We start from the raw sequence: 22,707 nt of genomic DNA on the forward strand, positions 1-22,707 counted from the left end.
AATACCTATCAGATATGACTGGCGACTATTTGATTTCCCTTAATTTTAGGGGTGACAATTTATGACACGACACGACATGACAAAAATACACGACACGAAATGAAATTGAGACGAAACTGAAATTTGAATTCGTGTTCCTGTTAACTGTAAAAATACGATTTCGTGTCGTGTTGTGTTCGTATTCATAATTCGACATGAAATTGACATGATTTAGTAGTTCTTTATTGTGTTTTTCGTGTTTGTCGTGTTATTTGATAAAGTATTTATTAAATAAACTAGTTTTTAGTATATGATATATTTTCATGTCGTGTCGTGTTTGTCGTTTTTTAATTCGTTCGTTTTCGTGTTAGTTAAAAAAACACGACATCGTGTCGTGTCGTGTTTGTGTTACATAAAACATTGTCATGTCGTGTCGTGTCGGACAGAAACACGAAACGATAGCACGATTTGTCACCCCTACTTAATTTCTTTAAACACCTTCATTAATCATCAAAATTTTGTAACTTTAGTATTGTAAAACGGCCAGGTTAGCATGTTGGTATTCATTAATTCTGTCGATATGAATATGTATTCGATTATTGAAAACCATAAAGGTTAATTGAGTTCAAATTTTCAAATTTATTAAAAGGTATTTGATTAAAAGTAATTCGCTTCAAATCTACCAAATTGACAGATCTAGCTTTAGTCATATACATTGAAAATAATATTAAATAAAATATATTTTAATACATCAGTGAAGATGTATATAATCAAATTACTTTAAGGTAATCATAATTGTTAATGACCAAGTGCATACATTTGCTAATTTGGTTGTCCAACAAGGTCCAAAACTCAAAATTTTGAATAGAGAAAATTACACGAATGGTTCCCTATGGTTTGGAGTAATTTACATACTTGATCTCTAATTTATTTTTTTAACTCGAAAGGTCCTTACTGTTTGTTTTTGTTACGCGCTTGGTCTATACTATTTATTTTTGTTATGCTCTTGGTCCTTGTCTTACCTAAAAAAAACTATTATTTAAATAAAGAAAAATGATGAGGTAGACAATGTGATGTTAGAGGGGTGGGGTTGGGGAGTGTTTATTTAAATAAATTAAAAAATAAAGGAAAAAAAATAGTCTTTTTAGGTAAGATAGTAACCAAACTCGTAACAAAAACAAACAATAAGGATCTTCCGAGTTAAAAAAATAAGTTAGGGACTAAACACGCAAATTACTCTAAACCATAGGGACCATTCGTGTAATTTACTCTTTTGAATATGGATGTTAAAAAGTAATGTGGGATCCTTTCCCATGTGGTACTCGTCTCGTATAGGTGTATTTGTTTAAAACAATAGGGAGTGGGGGCAATGTTAACTCCCGTTTTAATTTCAGGGGCAGGGGCGAGTCGAAACCCCTATTGAAGGCCCCATTAATATATATATATATATATATATATATATATATATATATATATATATATATATATATATATATATATATATCAGTGTCGTAAAAATCCTGATTAGGTTCCAATTAATCTTCGATTAATCCCTAGGCGCTAGTTGACCGATATGAGAGCGCCTAATGATTAATCCATGCATACAAAATGACTGAAACAGTAGAATCTGATGAAATTTTAATACTTGAAGAAGTTATATCTCAATCGAAACGATTTGAGGTATGATTAGTGTTGTATTTATCATATTAACCTATTTTGTTATGATATTAGTGGTATTTATGAACTTTTATATGATATTAGTCATATTTAATTTTTTAAAATCTAACAAATTAGCAATTAATGATCCCCGATTAATCTCCGACTAGCCGATTAATCCCTTGGCCCCAGTCCACCGACTAGCTAACGTCGAACGATTTTTACAACCTTGATATATATATATATATATATATATATATATATATATATATATATATATATATATATATATATATATAATATAAATATAATAAACAATAATATGATTTTCACTTGCCAAATTTATGAAAAAAACATGTGTTAAAGTTGTTTGTAATATGTAAAACTCTGTTATAAATAACTATTTGTTACCCAAAAATTAACTTCTTTTAGCCCAAACAATAACTTTGTTTAGCCCAAAGAAGGTAGCCCCAAATCAATCACATAGGGGGGGGGGGGGGTGTGGGTCGGGGGATACAACCCTCGTCTTGTTTGCCCCCGTCGAGATCCCTAACTTTGAAATTTGAATTATCGAAATTTGGATAGAGGACACATGGTTATCCAACTAGAAAACAAAAACAAAAGCATACTATAAACATATCTTTATAAAAACCGAAAAACAAACACAAACACCGCAAGACCAAACTGGTCTAAAATCGAGACTGGAAAAAATGGACCGTTCTAATAACGATCTGGGTCCAACCCTTGTAGGTCTAGGTATATGTTGGTGAGAGACCCCTACGATATTAGAGTTTGTGACATGTGTATGTGTTTGTTTTCTTTAAATTATATTGGAGAGCGGAAGATCGTCATAGGCCCAATAAAAGCTTAAAACACTTAGAAAATAAATTATAACATCGTCTCTAGCCTCAAATTCTGATTTCTAGATATACTAGAATCGCTACTTCTCGATGTAGTTATACTATTTTAATGCCTATACATACTTCATATAATGATCTTCCATGGATCCCTCTCAAGGACCAATATCTAGTATCCAAAACTACTCATATAGGGAATCTAATGTATCTCTACTTTCATCATAACTATTATTATAGTCGATTGTTTTTTACGTTATTAATACATAACACCATCTTGATCACACCAATCATATGATGGTGATTTCAGTATCACCATGTCATTTTAAGTAACTAGAACTAACATGTGAGCTAAAGGACTTCATAATTTGTACTCTAATATATGTACGCGGTTGTGTGGAGCGGACACATGTATAAGATCGAATTAGAAGCCAGTTCGACGACTAGTCGGGGGTCCGAGGGCAGCGCCCCTGGGTCCGGGGTTTCCAAAGGGGCAGCGCCCCTAGCGGGGTCCAAGGGGCAGAGCCTCTGGCTGGGGTCACCGAATTTTACATATGGGAACATAGTGAAAAATTCAATTTCTTGAGGGCAATTATGGCAAAATTAACAAAACTTGTTAGTTTTGGTAACCCTAAATCCTCATTAAATCCGAATTATCATGACTTGCTTCCAAAACAACTAATGACAACCCAACCCTAATGAAACCCTAATCTTGTTTAATATATAAACAGTTCTTCCTCTTCAGAAGAGGGTTACGATCTTAATCTCTCGTTTTTCATCATACTTTCATAGAATCCTCTAGCATATTGGCTTACGATTTCTGTACCTACAATCGTTAGTGTACACTTGGATTATTCTAGGCTGAATTTCTTGTAACCCATACATAGGGTAGAAATATCAGTTCGGAAAGTGATATCACGATCCAAGTTGGTATCCAGATCTCCACCACAAACCCTAAATTTCCCTACATCATATACTTAAAATAGTAACGTAAATGGATACAAATCATGTACATCATGTTCTATAAATTCAACATGTGTGCCTTTGTGATTTTTTATTAGCGTATCTCATATACATGTTCGTATAGCATTTCCGTTTTTATCGTCTTAGGTTGGAGTGAGACAAGATGGGAAGCGGGTTGGGCATTACCATTCCGTTGTGGGTAGTACCATGGTTTTTTTTTGTGGGTTGAGCAATATGGCTAACCCGTTGCTCTCACTCGTTTTTACTCATCTCCACTTGTATCTTATGCATGATAACTTATTACAAAAGGTTCGAGACGGCCGATTTTTGTGAAACCCTGAGACCATTTTTTTTCCTAATGAAATATTCTAATATTGTAAAAAAAATATTGTTCATACGTTTTACATTGAAATATTCTAAAAAAACATAATATTAAAATATTATAAATATTATATTTTTACGAATACTAGAACATTAGAATATTTTACTAGAAAAAATTAGTCTCATAATCTCACAAAATTAAGTTCGTCTCAAATGAACTTGTTAGGTTCATTTGAGACAGACTTATTTTTACGTGACCGTAGGTCCATTATTTCTAATGAAATATTATAATATTCTATTGTTTACAAACCTATAATATATGGAATATCCTAATATTGTTAACATATTTTACACTGAAATATTCAAAAAACATATAATGTTAGAATATTAAGTATATTATATTTACGAACACTAGAATATTAGAATATTTTAATAGAAAAAATTGGTCTTCCGATCTCATAAAATTATATATATATATATATATATATATATATATATATATATATATATATATATATATATATATATATAAGAGAGAGAGAGAGAGAGAGAGAGACTTAGGTTCAAATGTTTTCACTATCTATTGTGTGTATGTATGATTAATTCTGGACCAATCATTTTAGTTATTTTAAGAAAGTAACTAATGCATATTAAATGCTGAAAATGTAATTAATATCCATTATATCTTCAACATGTAATATGCATTAATTACTTTTTAATATTCGTAACCAACAAGCCACATAAACCCTATTTAGTTTTCTTTCCTTTATATCCAGCTAATTGTAAGACCCGAATACTATACGAATTAATTAAAAATGACGAGATTACACGGATGATGATATGTTAACTAAAATAATCCCAATAAATTAGGAATCAAGAATATATATCTTTATTAGAAAATAAAGCATCAAACAACTCTTAAAACAACTCTTAGCTCGGTGTCTAAGGTATTGAGTTTAAATCCTTTTGAGGACATATTCTTCCTTGCGCGTTGCATTTATTTTTCAAATCAAAATAACAAGTTAACGTGGCAGCCATGTCATATCCATATCTTAAGTGAAAAGCACCAGAAAATGAAGTGTAGATAAAATTTAATTTAAAATTACTATAAAATAACATGTATCAAAATGCATGAAAAAATGACATGAATCAGGAATCAAAAAATGGTTTTATTTATTAAAGTAGATACTTCCACCCTATAACATATGATGTGTCATCGTTTCCATATCTTTTAATTATTATAACTTGTTACAAAAATAATTAAGACATTTAATAAGTTTATATATATATATATATATATATATATATATATATATATATATAGAGAGAGAGAGAGAGAGAGAGAGATATGAGGGTTCAAATGAAAAAAATGTTAAGAACAAGGGAATGAATATGAACCATTCATTTTGAATCTTCCGTTTAAATGCTCCAACGTACTGGTAGGAATAAATAGATTTTATTCGTATATGAATACATATCCAAATATGAATAACTATACTTATTCATATATGAATATGTGCATTCATATATGAATTTCTAAGAATAAGCATATTCATATACGAATAAGTATGTGTCTGTTCACAAGTGATTGTTATCTAAATATGATGGTTGGTGGCGGTGACAGTGGTAGTGGAGGTTGTGGCAATGGTGGAGGCGGTTACGGTGATATCAGTGGTGGTGTCAGTGGTGATGGTGGTGGACATGGTGAGAAAGGTGGTGGCATCGATGACGGAGGTGGTTGCACGAGCAGTGGCGGCGGTGGCAATGGTGGTGACGGGGATACCAGAGGTGGTGGTATTAGTTGTGTTAGGGGTGGTGGCCGGGGTAGCGGTGGCGGTAGAAATGGTGGTGGCGGGGATACAAGAGGTGGTGGTCTACTATATTATAAAACGTATTAGACATATTTTAAATTTTCAAAGGATAAGATACAAATTTTTTTGTACAAATCATTTATGCATAAATATATCATTAATACTTGCTAAAAGTTTGAATACTTAAATTAAAAAATTTAATTTTGAGCAAAATAACCATTTTAAGATACTAAATTTATCTATATAAATTAATTTGCATTTCTTAAATTAGATACCAATAATAATTATTAATTTACATCATATGTATAAACAAATAATATAAATATAAGTTCTAAACATAAATATTTTATTTTAAAATGGTAATTGTTTTGTTACATAATAACTAATAATAAAATTTAATAATTATTTCCCCATAAGAAAACTAATCGTTAAAAGAGCTATTTTATCGTTGTTACTTTGTGCGGGCACACATCTCGTATATTCGAAAATTCGATTTGGACACCGCGTTATTTGTCATTTGAAATTGCACACTACATTTTAATTTTTTTTTTTTTTTTTATAATTCTGACCACTTGACCGGTCAACCCGGTTGTCTGCTGACGTGGCAAGATAACGTGTTAGTTTTGATGATATGACATGTTGGCAAGACATGATGACGTTATGAAATTGAAAATAATTACACAAAAGACACTAAGTTTTCACTTTTTCGATTTTGACACTAAATGAATTTTTTTAATCAATTTTGACACCTTTTTTTTGTTGATAATCGAACATCATTTTTTACATTTTTGTTCATTTTTAACAATTTTTCATTTGAAACCGTATAAATAATTTTATTTTTGCATTTGAAACCATATAAATATATATATTTTTTATTTAAAAACAATATTTGTTTTTGAATAAATATAATGCTTGTTTTACATTCAAACCGTAATGTTATGTATAAATATGTATTAGTTATATTGTAACCGTATTTTTCATTAAATACGCAACTTTAAAATGAGTTTAGTGTTGTGAAATGCACACTCATATAAACTAAGGGTTGTGCTATAAGTACACCCCTTAACAAACTGTACCCCCTAATATCAGTCTAATCAATCATTTACTTTTGATTTGACATTATTTTTTTTGTTTCTTTCCTTTTTTGTTATTTTTCTTTTCTTTTATATTTTAATCTTATTATTATTATTATTATTATTATTATTATTATTATTATTATTATTATAAATTTCGATAACCATATAAAATTCAGATGACATTTTAAATTTCGGACAATATTATAAAATTCGAACGGCTATATAAAATGGAACAAAACAAATTTTGTCTTTATTTTAGAAACAAACAGATACCATTATCGTCTATTGATAAATTACAATTCATCCTAACCATTATGTAATGGTTGATTAGAAGGAGCATATCCAACGTCTGATGTTTTGTCCAGACTTCTCCGTACATATAAATCAGAATATTTGGCAGCATGGGTATACAATTGCTCAACTAAATGCTTTCAATCTGCATAACGCACCACGTAAATGTAATACCAATTTAATTAATATCCGTGATAAATAAAGACAAACTTTGATTTTGTTCCGTTTTATATAGCCGTTCAAATTTTATAATGTTATCCAAATTTTTAATGTCGTCCGAATTTTATATGGTTATCGACATTTATAATAATAATAATAATAATAATAATAATAATAATAAATGAATAACTAAATAAAAAATAAAATAGAATTAAAAAAACAAAATAAGAAAAAAACAACACAAAAAAAACATCAAATCAAATCTGAAATTAAAAAAAAGGGGAGTTATTCATAGCATTAGCCATAAACTAATGTGATTTGGAGATTTAATTATTTGCTTTTCCTTATGGTCCCTCACATTTCCTTTTTAATTTCTCGCCTTTTGTTTTTGTTGTTTTTATTAAATTTTTGGTTTAAGTGTTTTTTTATAATCTTTTGAGAAGTTACATTTTATATACTTTCTGAAACACCCCAAATGTTCAAACAAAAATTTCATTTTAAAATCACATAAATCTCATCAACACATTTCACAAAATCCCAAAAATGTCAAATTATCAAAAACACATATTCATAATTGTTTGGATAAAATCCAAGATCCTCAAAACATAACTCCATCTTGTGTGTACAATCAAGCCGACGCCTTCCCATTGTCCTGAGAAGTACCTGAAACACATAACACATAACACGGTAAACACGAAGTTTAGTGAGTTCCCCAAAATACCACACACATCTCATTAGCCTCTCATGGCTATATCTCGAATAAGACCCTCCGGTTAATATGTCTCAGTGGAACCCTCCGGTCCCATAATTCGGGTAGACCCTCCGGTCCTGACTCAGTAAAGCTCAGAATAATACACAACATAAATAACAAAGACATAATGCAGGATATCACGATACTCAATATAACATACAAGACCATCCTGTCACACAAAATTACCACTCAAGGTAAGTTTAGTGAGAAAACTCACCTCGTAAGTAAGAAAAGAAAACCGCATACCCCTCGAACGGTCCAATCCCCGCCTACATGTCATAAGTATCTCTAATTAACACTTAAAATCATAACTCTAAATAAACCAAGCTATCATCTCTCTAACTCTTGGGATGGGTACAAGATCATTTTACCCCTCCGTGGTCTCTATAATCCCTGTCTTGACCAAACCCTAAAAGTCAACAGAAGTCAACACTCGAGTCAACAGTCCATGTTGACCCAACTCTTCGAGTGCATCTATGTGACCCAACGAGTTCCCTCGTTTCTTCAGCAATGTCGCGAAAATCCAACTTAACTCGTCGAGTTGTCTTATCAACTCGCCGAGTTACATATGTCCAGTCTCGTCGGGGGGAAAACCCTAGCTGACTCGTCGAGTTAGATCATCAACTCGTCAAGTCCCTTAAGTCTATTTTCTCATTCAGACGTTTTAAGGTAGAGTTACAACCCCAAACTCTAGATCTAGCCTCCCAAGGCTGAGATACCACGTAAAGCTGCAAGCTTTACGTCCATGCATGGCACTTAGGGCTTGAAATGCCAAAACAAGTTCCATTTAGAGTCCTAAGCATAAAAGCTTTCCTCTAGCTTGATAAAGCTTGGACTTTTGGGCTCAAAGGACCTTGTAAGGTCTGAATCTGTAGTCTCAATCTCTTAGCAAGCTCAAAATACTCAAAGTCTCAAGGAAAGATGGAAAAAGCCCTAAAACTTCCTAAACACGAGATCTAATGAAAATAATGAGCAAGGTGGTGACTTTTACCTTTAAACAGAAGCTAAGGATGGATAAACACTGGATCCAACAATCCTTTCTCATTCCAATCCTTGATACTCTTCTCTTCTCTTCCAAAAGTCCACTACAATGCCCAAAGTCAACTCTTCTTTCTCTCTTAAATCAATCTAAACGATTAGGGTTTCACACAGGGGATAAGGTGACATGAGAGGTGAAAATGTGGGCTTAAGGTCCTTTAAATAGGACACAACCCCGAAAAATTAAGGGTTCCTATCACAACGCCAACTCGTCGAGTTGGTTGTAAAACCCAAATGACCAAATCTTTCTCTACTCGACGAGTTGGGGCCTCTAACTCGTCGAGTTGCTTAGTCAAAATCATGAAAATTATATAAATATTATATCTGAGAGTCGGGATGTTACATTTTCTTATTATTATTATTATTATTTTTCAGAAAATTAATTTTTACAATGTTGCTTTATATGGATTTTCTTTTTATAAATTTATCACTTTTAAGGACTTTGCTTTTTTACAAATATTTTTCCAATCCTCGTATTATATGTGTTTTAAAATCTTTTGTAGCGCTTTTTTCTCCGAATCTTTTTTACGCATTTAGTTTTTAACTTTTTTTAGACAATCATTTTTTACAAAGATTTTTATATCTTTTTGTGTATATATTTGATTTTTTTTAAATTCATAAAAGATCGGATTATCTCATTATTTATTGAGTAAATTGGGTCCCTGCGTTTTAGTCAAATGCGTAATTTTGGTCTTTAAGTTTAAAAATTAATAGGTTGCATCCCTATGGTTTATGAATATTGTAGTTTATGTCATTGTTTCATATATGAAGACTAACTTACTATTTCTTTTTCTTTTTCTTTTTCTTTTAACAATTTATTATTATTATTATTATTATTATTATTATTATCCGAAAAAACCTAAACTCAACCCAATTGCCAGACTTAGTCATGGGTAGGGCTGCAAATGAACCGAACAAAACGAACAAAGGGCTGTTCATGTTCCTTCGTTTAAATTATCCTAACAAACGAACGAATATGAACGGATAAACGAAAAAGTTTTTCTTGTTTATGTTCGTTCGTTTAACAAATTACATTGTTCACATTCGTTTGTTTATGTTCATGAACATGCTAAACACACGAATATAAATGAACAAAGATAAACAAACACAATTAAACATATATGATCATAAACAAACATATAATATAATAATGTAACAAAAAAACAATTGAACATATATAAACATAAATAAATTTAAACGAACGTTCACGAACATAAATAAACGAATGTGACAATTGTTCATGTTCTTTCGTTTAACTAAATGTAAAAGAATTTGTGTTCATATTCATTCATTTATTAAATAAACGAACTTTCGCCGAACGATTTACTGAACGTTAAGTTTGTTTACTATGAGGTACTCATAGGGTTACAACCGATAGTTTTTCTACAAAACAAATGGTTTGTTTTTCCAATTTGAGGATATAGACAAGTGTCAACCGACATTGTGCATTTGTGGTAACATAGTTAGGTAAAATTGAGATATTATAGAAATGGTTAAGTATATAAAAGATTATTTGTGTTTTTTTGGATTAAATACAACTTTGATTTTTCTTCTACAAAAATTCTTTATCCTTTTTATATATTTGATTTTTCCAACCCCCTCCCTTTTTTCCCGAAAACAATCACAATTTTTTTTTGACTGTTTTTGGCTCGTAATTCCTATATTTTTCATGTTGTTATAGTTGACGGTATTCGTCTATTTTCGAAAATTGTAATATGATTGAGATTTTTTTTTAAATAAAGAAAAACGATACCGTGTCTAAATGGCAAAACATATATATATATATATATATATATATATATATATATATATATATATATATATATATATATATATATATATATATATATATATATATATATATATATATACTATGCACAAAGATTGAAGCAAGTGAATAATAATGATTTAAGCCGACATGGTATCTTAAATCGCATGGAGTTTGGAAGTTTTCTTTCTGCTTGATTCTTAAAAAAAGCTATGGTGCCAAGCCAAGTTAGACGGCTGGTATTCACCTCTTAGCTCTCCTTTAACATATAAAGATTTTGAAATGTATTTTGCCAATAAGAATTGACCATCTTAATTATTAGACAAAACCTCATAAATGGTCAATGTAGTTTCAAAACTATTAACGAATAGTCCCACTCCCACATAAAAAGACTTTTATACCATTTTAAATTTATTTTACATTTTCTTTTTGACTAATTTTACATTTAAAAGAATTCTTTTTTAAATAAAAATATTAAAACACTTACCCCATCCTATCCTACACTACCCCTTGCCTCTCCCTTTTCAGTCGACGCCCCCCATTACCACCACCGCCACCACCAGTTTCCACCACTATCGCCATCATCAACTTCCAACTATGGGACCATCATATACCGAGCAACGCAACTATCACATAACGTCGTCCACCACCACCGACTACCCCTCAACGAACCATCACAAAACACCACCATCACTACATACCATCACAAAACACCACCACCATTGTCTACTAGTATCGCCATCATCAACTCCCACTACCGTCAGACCACCTTTAACATCTTCCAACCAACATTTTCATAAACCACCCAACTCCCATACATCACCACATATCCATCAGCATCGCACATTACCAATTAGCCCACCTTTCCTTATTTCTGATCAACTGCAGCTAAAAGGGCACTCCCTTATACTCACCTTCCATTGATGTTACCACCACAAAATCAATCATTCACAAGTTGAGCTTAAACACACACACACACACACACACACACATATATATATATATATATATATATATATATATATATATTAAACCTAGAAATCAGTCACAAAAATATGTTTCCATGAAGGAAATACACCTAGATGAAATCAAAGGGTTTAGTTTCTCGATTGTGATGATATTAAACCTAGAAATCAGCATTAAAATTTGATTTTTGGTTCCATTATCAAAATCAAATATTTGTAATCGAAGGGTGGCCGATTTTGGAGATGAAGATGGTAGTGATGTTTGTTTCTTCTTCCCAAATGGTGGTGGCAGTTTCTGATTTTATCTTTTCCTAATTTATTATCCGATCATTTTTCTTGTCCTCCGATCTTAACTTTTATCTCTATAGCAACTACTATTGCTTCCTTATTCCAGATTCAATATCTAAGTCATCAGCGATGGATGGGGAAACCACCATAACGGAGGAAATCACCGGTGATCTTGGAGAAAGAGATGGAAGCAACAAAGGTTATGGAGAAGAGGAACAATGCAACATGGGTGAGATTGAGATTCATTTTCATTTAAAAAAAATTAATTGTAGAAAAATTTAAAAAGGGAAAATAAGTCTTTTTATGTCGGGAATTGACTATTTGTTAAAAGTTTGAAACGACATGGGCTATTTGTTAAAAGTTTTGAAACCACAAACACTGTCTATGAGATTTTCCAAACATAGAGACAATGCCCTAAATTTCTGAAAATCGGGCCGTTTATAAGGCTTTGTCTAATTATTATATACTACTTTATAAAATTAATTAAACTTCCATAATAAAAACTCAAAACTATTAATCAGTTATTCAAATAAATTATTAATTTAGAGATATTTTTTAATATATAAAATTACAATCGTTGATTTAAATAAATACATAAAATTATATCACTTTATAATATATATTAATTTTATTTTTTATTTTAATGTTATTACTTTAATGTAATTACAGTATGAAATTTAAATTTAGAAATTTGAAATGAAGAATTAATTATTAAGTTAATGTAATTAGAGTGAAAAATTTAAAATTTAAAATTTAAAATAAAGATTTAATAGGTTGACATGTGGCATGATAAGTGACATATAATATTAATGATGATTTCTAATATTGTGACACTTGTCAATAGACGAATAAACTTTTTTATTTATTAAAATACAAATTTTTCCGCAAGAAATTAGACATGTCAAGCTAAGTTAGACCGCTCGTTTAGATTTATGAAACACAAATGCTCATATGAATGATGTTTTCATTCATATTTAATTCTCATTTCTAAATTATATTTATTAATTTATCAAACTATGTTCTCTAAAATACAAATTCCTCTTGTCATGGAGCTCGTTGATTATAGAGTCATATCCCAAAAGTGAGGTATTGTGTTCTGGGTATGCTCTATTTATTGTTAGTGTTCCATTATTAATTTGTAACGTGTGACCTTATGGTGGTATGTGTGAATCTATTATAGAGTATGATTTATCGATATTCAAAATACATAATAATTTAAATAGCTACATAAATTATACATGAGCTTGCCTACTAAAAAGGCTAAAAAGACAAAAGTAAGTCATCATTATTTTTTCTTTAGATCCATATATGATGGTTAATTCCTCTAGAATTATCAAATTTTGTATCCATAGTAATTCAACTTTTTATAAAATTTACTTCAACTGGGAGGCTTTTGTTTATTATATATAGAGACTTTATGATATGGGTGCTCGAAAGATTCTCGTTACAAATGTTCCTCCGGTTGGATGTTGCCCATTTGAAAGAGATTTTAATCAACACTCCGGACAAGTGTGTGTGAAATTTCAAAATCTATTGGTGCAAAAATACAACAACCAATTGAAACGGATGCTCAAAGAACTTACGAACACGCTTAAAGGATCGACATTCGTCTATGCAGATGTATATCATATCTTCGACGACATAATGAAAAACTATGGATCATACGGTGAGTAAATTGTATGTGAAAGGCATAAAAGTACCATACATAAATATAAGTAATTTCATTCCAATTTGATGGATTGTGGCATTTTTGGAAGGAAATCTTATTTATGTAACTTATTAATTTTTTTTTTCTCTTCTTGTAGATTTTGAAAACGTTGATAATGCATGTTGTCACATGTCACGCTTACACAGTGGTTTAGCTCCATGCCTACCACATGCTACTATTTGCCCAAATAGATCAAAGTATCTCTTTTGGGACTCATATCATGTTACTGAAAGCGCTAATCTTATCGTAGCAAAACGTATATTGGATGGAGATTCTATTGACATTTCGCCGATTAACATACATACACTTTCAAAGACATGAGAAGTGAGACAAAATATGAATGGTTGTATCATAAAATATTTTAGTCGAGTATACTCTTTTGGACTTGTTTAGTTGCAAAAATGCAGTTATCGAAGTAGACATGTTTAACATGATTGATATGTAGTATAATGGAAAAATATATAATTAAGTTATCATTAACTATAAAATTACAAAAACACTTTCACATGGAGATACTTTCTAGAATTGTGTTTAATGAAGCCATGAATCATTTAAGGAGCAACCAATCAAGTTTTATTCTTCCTAACGAATCAAATGAAGTATGTCTTCTTATTTTCTTATTACTCTTAATGGAAAAACTTTCGTAATGGACCAGTGGGATTATCCACTTTTTTATCATTAATTTGGAGTAGGGATGCAAACGGGGCGGATATTTCCGGATAATGTAATAACCGTCCCGACAACCAGATCCGTCCGCTCCCATCCAACCCCACCGGATACAGGGAACCAACGAATATCCGTTTAGTAAAAAAAGTAAAATATTTTTGTAAATATAAATATATAAAACACAAAATAATAATCACAATAATTAAAACATTCAACAATTCATATTTCATTCTCGTAAACAAAATAGTAATAAAAAGATAAACACGATGTTCTCATGTCTCTTAAAGAACTAGAATAAAGACAATATTTTTTTTTTCATAAACTAAGTATCAAAATCCATAAAGCTTGGATTGACTTCATCATCTTTGCAAAATGTTTTTCTTTATTTGAATGTGCACCTAGCAATAAAACTAAAAAAAAAAAATATTAGTATGGTTACAAAATATTTTATGTTAAAAAAGTTTAAAATAAAATATAAAATGGTTGAGATATAGAAAACCATACCTAATTTCTGATCCCATAGCCAATTTTGTACACAAATAAATGTTTTCATTGTATTCGGATGAAGCCTATTACGATGAGGAATGACATGTCTTACACGGGAACTAAAGGTTGATTCGGAAGAAATTGTTGGCACCGATATAGCAAAGACATCTCTAACAACTCATTGCAAAGTAGGATATTTAAGAGTTAAGACCGTTAGTCTTCTATAACACCCCTACTTTTAACTTTCCAAATTTACTATGGTTGTCTAATTACTGTAAAATTCAATCATAGTAAAATCTGATTTTACAAAAACGTTTCCATTTAGTTTATAAGAGTTACAATTGTTTGCTGTTACAACAAAATATCAACAACCATAGTAAAAGATAAGGGATCAGACCACTTGTGGACTTCACTAAGCCTTCTATAAGCCTTATCAATCAACATCTCTCTAAGAGTTACTTTGATACCTAAGTACATAGCACATCTAAAAATAACATGAAATTCGAAAAGACATGTGAGCTACATGGGTTTTAACCGAATAAAACAATGCAAACGGGCTTTCAATATAACAATTAAAACATACTAGAAATCTTTTAACATTTAACTATCATAATAATAAAAAGTGAGGAATCCCACATTCCCAAAACATAACCTTTCATATAAAAATGTACACACAAGGATTTCATATCCCAAAACATAACCTTATAGATAACACTACCCTCCAAAACATAATCATGCATATAAGACTACATTGAAAGCATAATCCTGCAAATAAGACTACACTTCAAACATAATCCTACAGATAAGACTGCACCTATAGATATAACTATGCATATAAGAGTACGCTCACATATATAACCCTGAACGGGACTAAATGTCCCAAAACATAAAATTGGACATACGAGAATCAATACCTATAATTAGTCCATATTCAAATATTTACTATCCATGAGAACATTAATTATACTGAAGCCAATGTGGAATAATTACTTCTTGTCACTTTGTCCTGCTACCAGGACCTATAAACTAGGTTATCTATATGAATTATAACCATAACCTATAATTAGGTGACCTGTGACCATAACCTGTCACTAGGAAACTCGTAATTGTAATCTGTCACTAGGTTATACAACATGAATACATTCATTGAAAACTACTACATACGAGATATAATATCTCGATAATTTTCATGTGTCCCAAATTGTACTCTCCAATACTCAATGTGGAGTATCTCACATAATGCATTCTAATACCCATTCGCTTAAAGCCAATAAGCTCATTTGCAACTATGCACATAATAACATCAATTGTCCCAATAAGTAACGTCCCATTTTAACAAACATTTTTTTTCATTTTTAGTTAAGGTAAAAAAATTGTTTCCATAAAACCCAGGTTAAGAAAACTCTTTTGTTCCAAATTATAATTGCTTAAAATAAGAGTGATCTAATAAATGTAAAATCTCCAATGTTGCTGATGAATGTGTATGGCCACGCCTTCACCTTCCCACGTTCACGACTGGTACATGAAAACATTTAATCCACAATTGTAAACCAAATCATAGTGAGTTCCCCTAAAATATCACATAAAACAAAACATAATAATCAACTATGAGTTATCAACAATCCTGGGATTATCAGTAGTCCTGAGGACTACCAACAGTTCTATGGGCTTACATCATCCCTATGGGTTATCATCAACCCTATGAGTTATTAATGTGTAACGCCTGTGTTTCCTGGCTTGCCATTTTTAGCAATGTAATGGTCTAGGTTAACTTTTGTAACCCGTTTTGAAATAATAAGATTGTGTTATTTGAGTATTATGTGTTTTGTGCTTAATTGCTTAATTATGTGGTTTGATTAATTAAGAATAAAAATAAGCGTCAAAATTTAAGTGTAAAATAAACTTAATATCTTTGATTAATGTTGTAGTAGTTGAAACGAGGTTTCCGAATATATATAGAACGCCCAAATCTGACTTCGTATGAGGAAGTTATGATTTATCGAAGTTTCGGCTTAGCGGTATGCATCCTGTTTTACTCGATTTGAGATCGAGGGGTTTTTAGCCGAAGCAATCTAAATGAGAATCGAAGATCTCATTGTTGGTATCGAAGCGATAAAAAGTTAGGCGAGAACAGACGTCAAACGAAGAAGTTATGAATTTATAACGAAGTTTTTCTGTCGCGGCCTATTAAAAATAAATAATAAAAATAAATTCAAAATTAGCCGACGAAGTCTAAATGAAAGTTGTAGAGCGTAGTCTCACATTTCCGTGGATATAAAGAACGTCGAAAACGGAGTTCGTATGAAGAAGATATGAATTTCCAAAGTTTATTAAATATTTTGTAATTAAATTTAATTGGAAATTCTGGCATTATCCGAAGGCGAGTCAGCAGCCTGATCCGAGGTACGCCCCATGTACTCCGAAGGTGTCGACACTCGCAGCAAGTGGCTCGGATGACGCATGCAATGACGATTTCGGAAGCAGTACGCGCCGCGTACTGCAGTACGCCCCGCGTACTCCGAGGCTCCAGCCTCCTATAAATAGGATCCGAAGGCAGCCGAGTCTTTTGTTCATTTTCTCTCTTCTCTCTCCCGTTTTGCATCATTTTGCGTGCCAGAAATATCCCGAAGCCCCGGTATCATACTCGAGCCCCGAGGCAAGTCCCGAGATCCCGAAGATCCCGAGAAGTGCGGTTCCCGAGCCGAAGCTCTGCCCGCGAGAAGTTCGATTTTTGAAGAGATCTTCCAGATCTGCTGAGGATTACTACTTCTGCAAGTCGTAGTGCTGTCCAATCATCTTTTGATCAAGTGAGTGTATACTACCTTTCATAAACACGATAATAATACAAGTATGGTTTGAGTGTATTAAGTATATTGTTGTTTATATGTGTGAGTGTATACTACCTTTCATAAACACGATAATAATACAAGTATGGTTTAAGTGTATTAGGTATATTGTTGTTTATATGTGTGAATGTGTATTCACTTTCTTCTAACTCATAGATATGATTTATTCTCTATGAGATGTGTTATGTGTATGTGTGCCTCATTTGTTATGTGTTGATTAAAGCATGCTATACAAGTTTTTAAACTATGTATAAAATGTATATTTTTATCTACTAATATGTTGGGTAGAACATGGGTAGATAGTTGGTGTGTAATAAACAGATGAGAGGCCTCGTTGTTGTTTGATTTAGTCATCTAGCGGAGTTTAGATGACGACCACATACTTTTCTAGATAGTCTTGTGGAAACATTAGCAGGTTCGCCACTTGTAGGTGTTAATGAACTTGGGTGTTCATTCGCTGCACTCCATCCCCTTCATGGTTGCCTTATTTGACTTATATTGCTGAGGTACCCCCGAAGCATGTGTTGTCGCCCCGATGAAATATTCTTAGACTAGGTCCCTTATGTTAGTTGTCTTAGGGACATTAAAGTGAGAATAATGGGAATGGGTAATTGGGTTATTGTTGGTTGGTGAAAATTAAATATGATTATTTATTGTGGGTTGAAAACCCTATATGCTCACCAGGCTCCCAAGCCTGACCCACTCAGTTTTATTTGTATTACAGGAAGTGGTGCAAGGGCATGAGATGGATGAACCATCAATTGTTTTGTTTACAAGTCTGTATATGTTTATATTTGTTGAAAGACTTGTAATGTTACCGTTTATGCTTATTGGTCTGTATCGGAACATAACACCCCGAGTTTTGATTATAATGAAAATACATTTCTTTTATGAAATGCTTCGTTAAACATTGTTTTATCATGTTTTGTTTTTGGGAACAAATTCCGCAACTCTTTCAAATCAAAAGGATTTACTCTGAAAATATTTTTAAAGCATAAATGAAAATCGGTGTTTTCTGGCCGAGATTTTGGGGATGTCACATAATGTAACACCCGATTCCAAGGCATTTCTCATTTTGACCATTTATATTAATTTAGTTTTCAAAATTGGTCCCAAGGGGTGAAAAGTGAAGTTTTAGTGGAGGGGCGCGTATGTTGGGAGTACGTTTGGTACGAAGGGCGTACGTAGTCAGGAGACAAACCCAATTTTTTAGGGTTTTGACCCTATTTAAGGATCATTATGGGGCTTGAGGCTACCTCATCATCAGTGTCCTACCGTCTAAAGATTACCCACAAAACCCTAGCTTGTTCTTGAGTTTTCTTGATAAACGGTGGTTAACTTTTGGTGTTTTTACACACTTTAAAGAAGAAGGTGGTTAGTGTTCAAGCATTGTTTGGAGTGGAGCTCATAGATTAAGAGACTTCATCAATTTTACTAGCATCTGAAGGTATAAGGCTTCTATCTTGATAACTCTATGTGTTATATCTGATGGGTTTTAGCCATAAGAACTTTCCTATGTGCGCATGCAAAACCCTAATGCTTGGATCTAGGCTTTCTAATAAACATGCTTTGAATCCAAGTCTTCTAATGACTAATTAGGTTAAATAACAACATTGAAACAGATCTAGAATCATACCTTTGAGTTCCTTGTTGATCTTGAGGTCTTGGAGCTTTTAGAGTCACAAATGTCACTCCTCTAATGGCTTACAAACACCAATAGCAAGAAGAATGATTTAGGAGAGAGGAGAGGGGAGGAATTCGGCCAGGGTTCTCTTACTTTAGGAGAGGGTATCGAATTCCCTATGCCATGGGGTCTATTTATACTTGTAGACTCCTTAAGGGTTACAACCTAAACCCTAATTGGATAATCTTCTCTTAAGGCTATCCAAATCCATTCCTTAGATATCTATATGGACGATTTTAGCTATCCTAAAACCCTTAGAATTCGTCCAAAGCATATCCCAATGGATTTACAGTCTAAAGCTTAACTATCAAACAATTGACAGTTTATACCCCTTTATTTAATTAATCTCTTTAAGTCACCAAATTAATTCTAATTAACTCTATGACTTATATTAATCAAATAACAAATATATTATTCATTATATTATTCCCATAATATATTAATAATATTTACTCTCTCTTAATAAATCATCCTATCAAGTTGCTATGGTGAAGGCAACCCAAGAGGACCATGCACAACCGGGTCAAATACTTGTCTAATATAGTTGCAGCCTTAGACACTATTCCAACAATATGTAGTCTAGGGCTTTGTTTTGGGTATATTATGGTCCATTGTGTCATCCTTGTGAGTATAAGATACTCCAAGAGCTTAGAATGTTAGATTTTAGCATTTTGATGTTGTTAGTGCATAAAATGTCATCATTATGGGTTTTGATGAAACGTGCTAGAGTTGGTGCTCATATTATGGACTTAGATGGATAAACATGGTTTTGGGCCCCATTAAGACATGAAAAGGAGTATAATTTCCAACTTTACTGATTAAGACCTTATTTAGACATATATCTGAGGTTTGGATGTGAAGGTCTTAAGGGATTAAGACCTTTGGTTGAAGATTGGGACTCTGGCCAGTACCCCGGACATACTTCTTGGTACGCTGTGCGTACTCGTTTTGAGGCCCGTTTGTGGTCAACATGATTATGCAAGGGTGTACATGTTAGGTACGCAGGGCGTACTACCTGTTGTGGGCCTAGGATGCTTTTTGGGCTATTTTGAGGGTTTGGGCTTTCATTGAATTGGTATAGCTTTGAGGGGTAAAATGTTCTTTTATCCTAAGAGTTAGGATTAAGGACTTAGGCTATTGGTTATGGTTTTAGTTTTAGAGGAGCGTATTAACCACGAATGGAGGTTCATGGTGAAAATTATTCCATTCCCTTTATTTTATGTATTTATTGATCCTCATTTGCTGCTAGGGAATTTTCGAAGCAACATCGTCAGTTTGTTGTTCATATTGATCCTTTAGGCTAGATCTTGTAAGATCATTGTATAGGATCTATACGTAGGAATCGATAGGATGGGATAAATTGTTTTAGAGATATGATATGTCTGTGTTAATGATAATAGTTGGATTTGCAGGTTTGAGATATACATTATTATCACATCGTGGGATTGAAATTCCTATGTACTCACCAGGTTTCCCAACCTGATCCACTATGTTTATTATATCACAGGTAGTTATATGAAAGATACATTATGCTGAGAGATTCAAGGAGTATTCAGCTACTGGTTTAATTACTGTAAGGCTTTTAATATTTCGTTATGCTTATGTTTATGTATTGACGATAACATCCCAATTATGGACTTGGGCTCTCGGTTATGGTTTTAGTGGAAAAGGCACGTACGTTTGGTATGCAAGACCTTCGTAGTCAGGGGACAAAACCTAATATTTAGGGTTTGGACCCTATTTAAGGATCCTTATGGGGCTTGAGGATGCCCCATCATCAGCCTCTTTCCCTTTAAAGATTCCCCACCAAACCCTAGCTTGTTCTTGAGTGTTCTTGAGCTTTCGTGGTTAACTTTTGGAGTTTTTGCACACTTTGAAGAAGAAGGATCTTGGTGTTCAAGCATTGGTTGGAGTGAAGCTCATATATCCAGAGTCTTCATCAATTTTGCTAGCATCTGAAGGTCTAAAGCTTCTATCTTGATGACTCTATGTGTTAGATCTAGTCTAGGGCTTTGTTTTGGTTATATTATGGTTTGTTGAGTCATCCTTGTGAGTATAAGATTATCCATGAGCTTAGAATGTTAGATGTTAGCATTTCTATTGTTGTTAGTGCATAAAAATCTCATCTTGATGGGTTTTGATGAAAGATGCTAGAGTTGGTGTTCATATTATGGACTTAAATGGATAAACATGGGTTTTGGGTCCCATTAAGATATGAAAAGGATTAAAGTTGCCAAATTTATTGATTAAGACCTTATTTAGACATGAATATGAGGTTTGGACGTTTTGGAATCTTGCCAATATATCGGGCGTGCTTCTTCGTACGGTGCACGAACTGTTTTTGAGGTTCGTTTGTGGTCAACATGAGTATGCGGGGCGGACAAGTTAGGTACGCGGGGCGTACTACCTACTGTGGGCCTATGATGCTTTTTGGACCATTTTGAAGATTCGGGCTTTCATTGAATGGGTTTAGACTTGAGGGGTAAAATGGTTTTTTACCCTAAGAGTCAGGATTATGGACCTGGGCTCTTAGTTATGGTTTATAACTTAATTATTAATCAGGGTATTATTTAATTACATTTAGTGCAAGAATTTTCCGGATTAGCAGCCCGTGCATTTATTTAATTTTTCAGCAGATTGAGGTGAGTCTCCTCATAGTGTTTGGCAGGTCGAAGGCATCAATTCCGGTCCATGGATTATGTATGCTAGCTATATGTGTGACTATTGCATATGTTGTATGTTTTTGTATGTATATCGGGCGGGGCTCGATGCCAGGCAGGGCCTGATGAGTGTGTTGGGTGGGACCCATCACATGATACTGACATATTTGCTCCGGGTGGGGGCCGATGTCAGGCAGGGCCCGATGGTTATCGGGAAAGGCCCATTGTATGTATGGTATGGTGTATTTTGAGGAACTCACTAAGCTTTATGCTTAGAATTTTTAGTTTATGTGTCAGGTGATGGATTTGGTGTCTAAGCCCATAACTATAACTCAGATGTACTTGAACCGACTGTAGCATGGTCCTTTTGGGTTGCCTTCACCAGTGCAATTTGATAGGATATATTTTGAGAATAAGGTTATTTATGGTTTATTAATATATTACAAGTATAATATATTAATATGAAATCATATTATTTAATTAGTATTGATCAAGAATTAATTTGGAATTAATTTTGTGGTCAATAGAGACTAATTAAATATATGGGGATTGATTATGTAAATCAATGATTCTTGTAGGATGGGCCAATGATCCATAATTATGTAGATGGGCTAAACTAATCCATGGATAGTCCATGGAGGTTAAATCCATGGAGCATGAGAATGTGGAAAGTCATGGTTCATTAGGGTTTACAAAGTGTAACCCTAGCATGTGCAACCCTATAAATAGAACCCTAA

The 22,707-nt window shown here is 32.7% G+C and overlaps 1 protein-coding gene across 1 annotated transcript in view; it reads left to right on the forward strand.

The window, feature by feature from the left end:
* Window positions 1-14,182, forward strand: part of LOC145057744 (GDSL esterase/lipase At4g16230-like) — a 28,122-nt gene extending 13,940 nt beyond the window's left edge. Inside the window, exons 4-5 of the mRNA XM_079005631.1 lie at window positions 13,331-13,586; window positions 13,726-14,182. Of these exons, the coding sequence (XP_078861757.1) occupies window positions 13,331-13,586; window positions 13,726-13,949 (480 nt within the window). The 3' untranslated portion in view covers window positions 13,950-14,182. The remainder of the gene's footprint in view (window positions 1-13,330; window positions 13,587-13,725) is intronic.
* Window positions 14,183-22,707: the final 8,525 nt, after the last annotated feature.

This window comes from Lactuca serriola, chromosome 6, assembly GCF_051521515.1.
Source record: "Lactuca serriola cultivar US96UC23 chromosome 6, Lser_US96UC23_V15, whole genome shotgun sequence".
Lineage (NCBI taxonomy): Eukaryota > Viridiplantae > Streptophyta > Magnoliopsida > Asterales > Asteraceae > Lactuca > Lactuca serriola.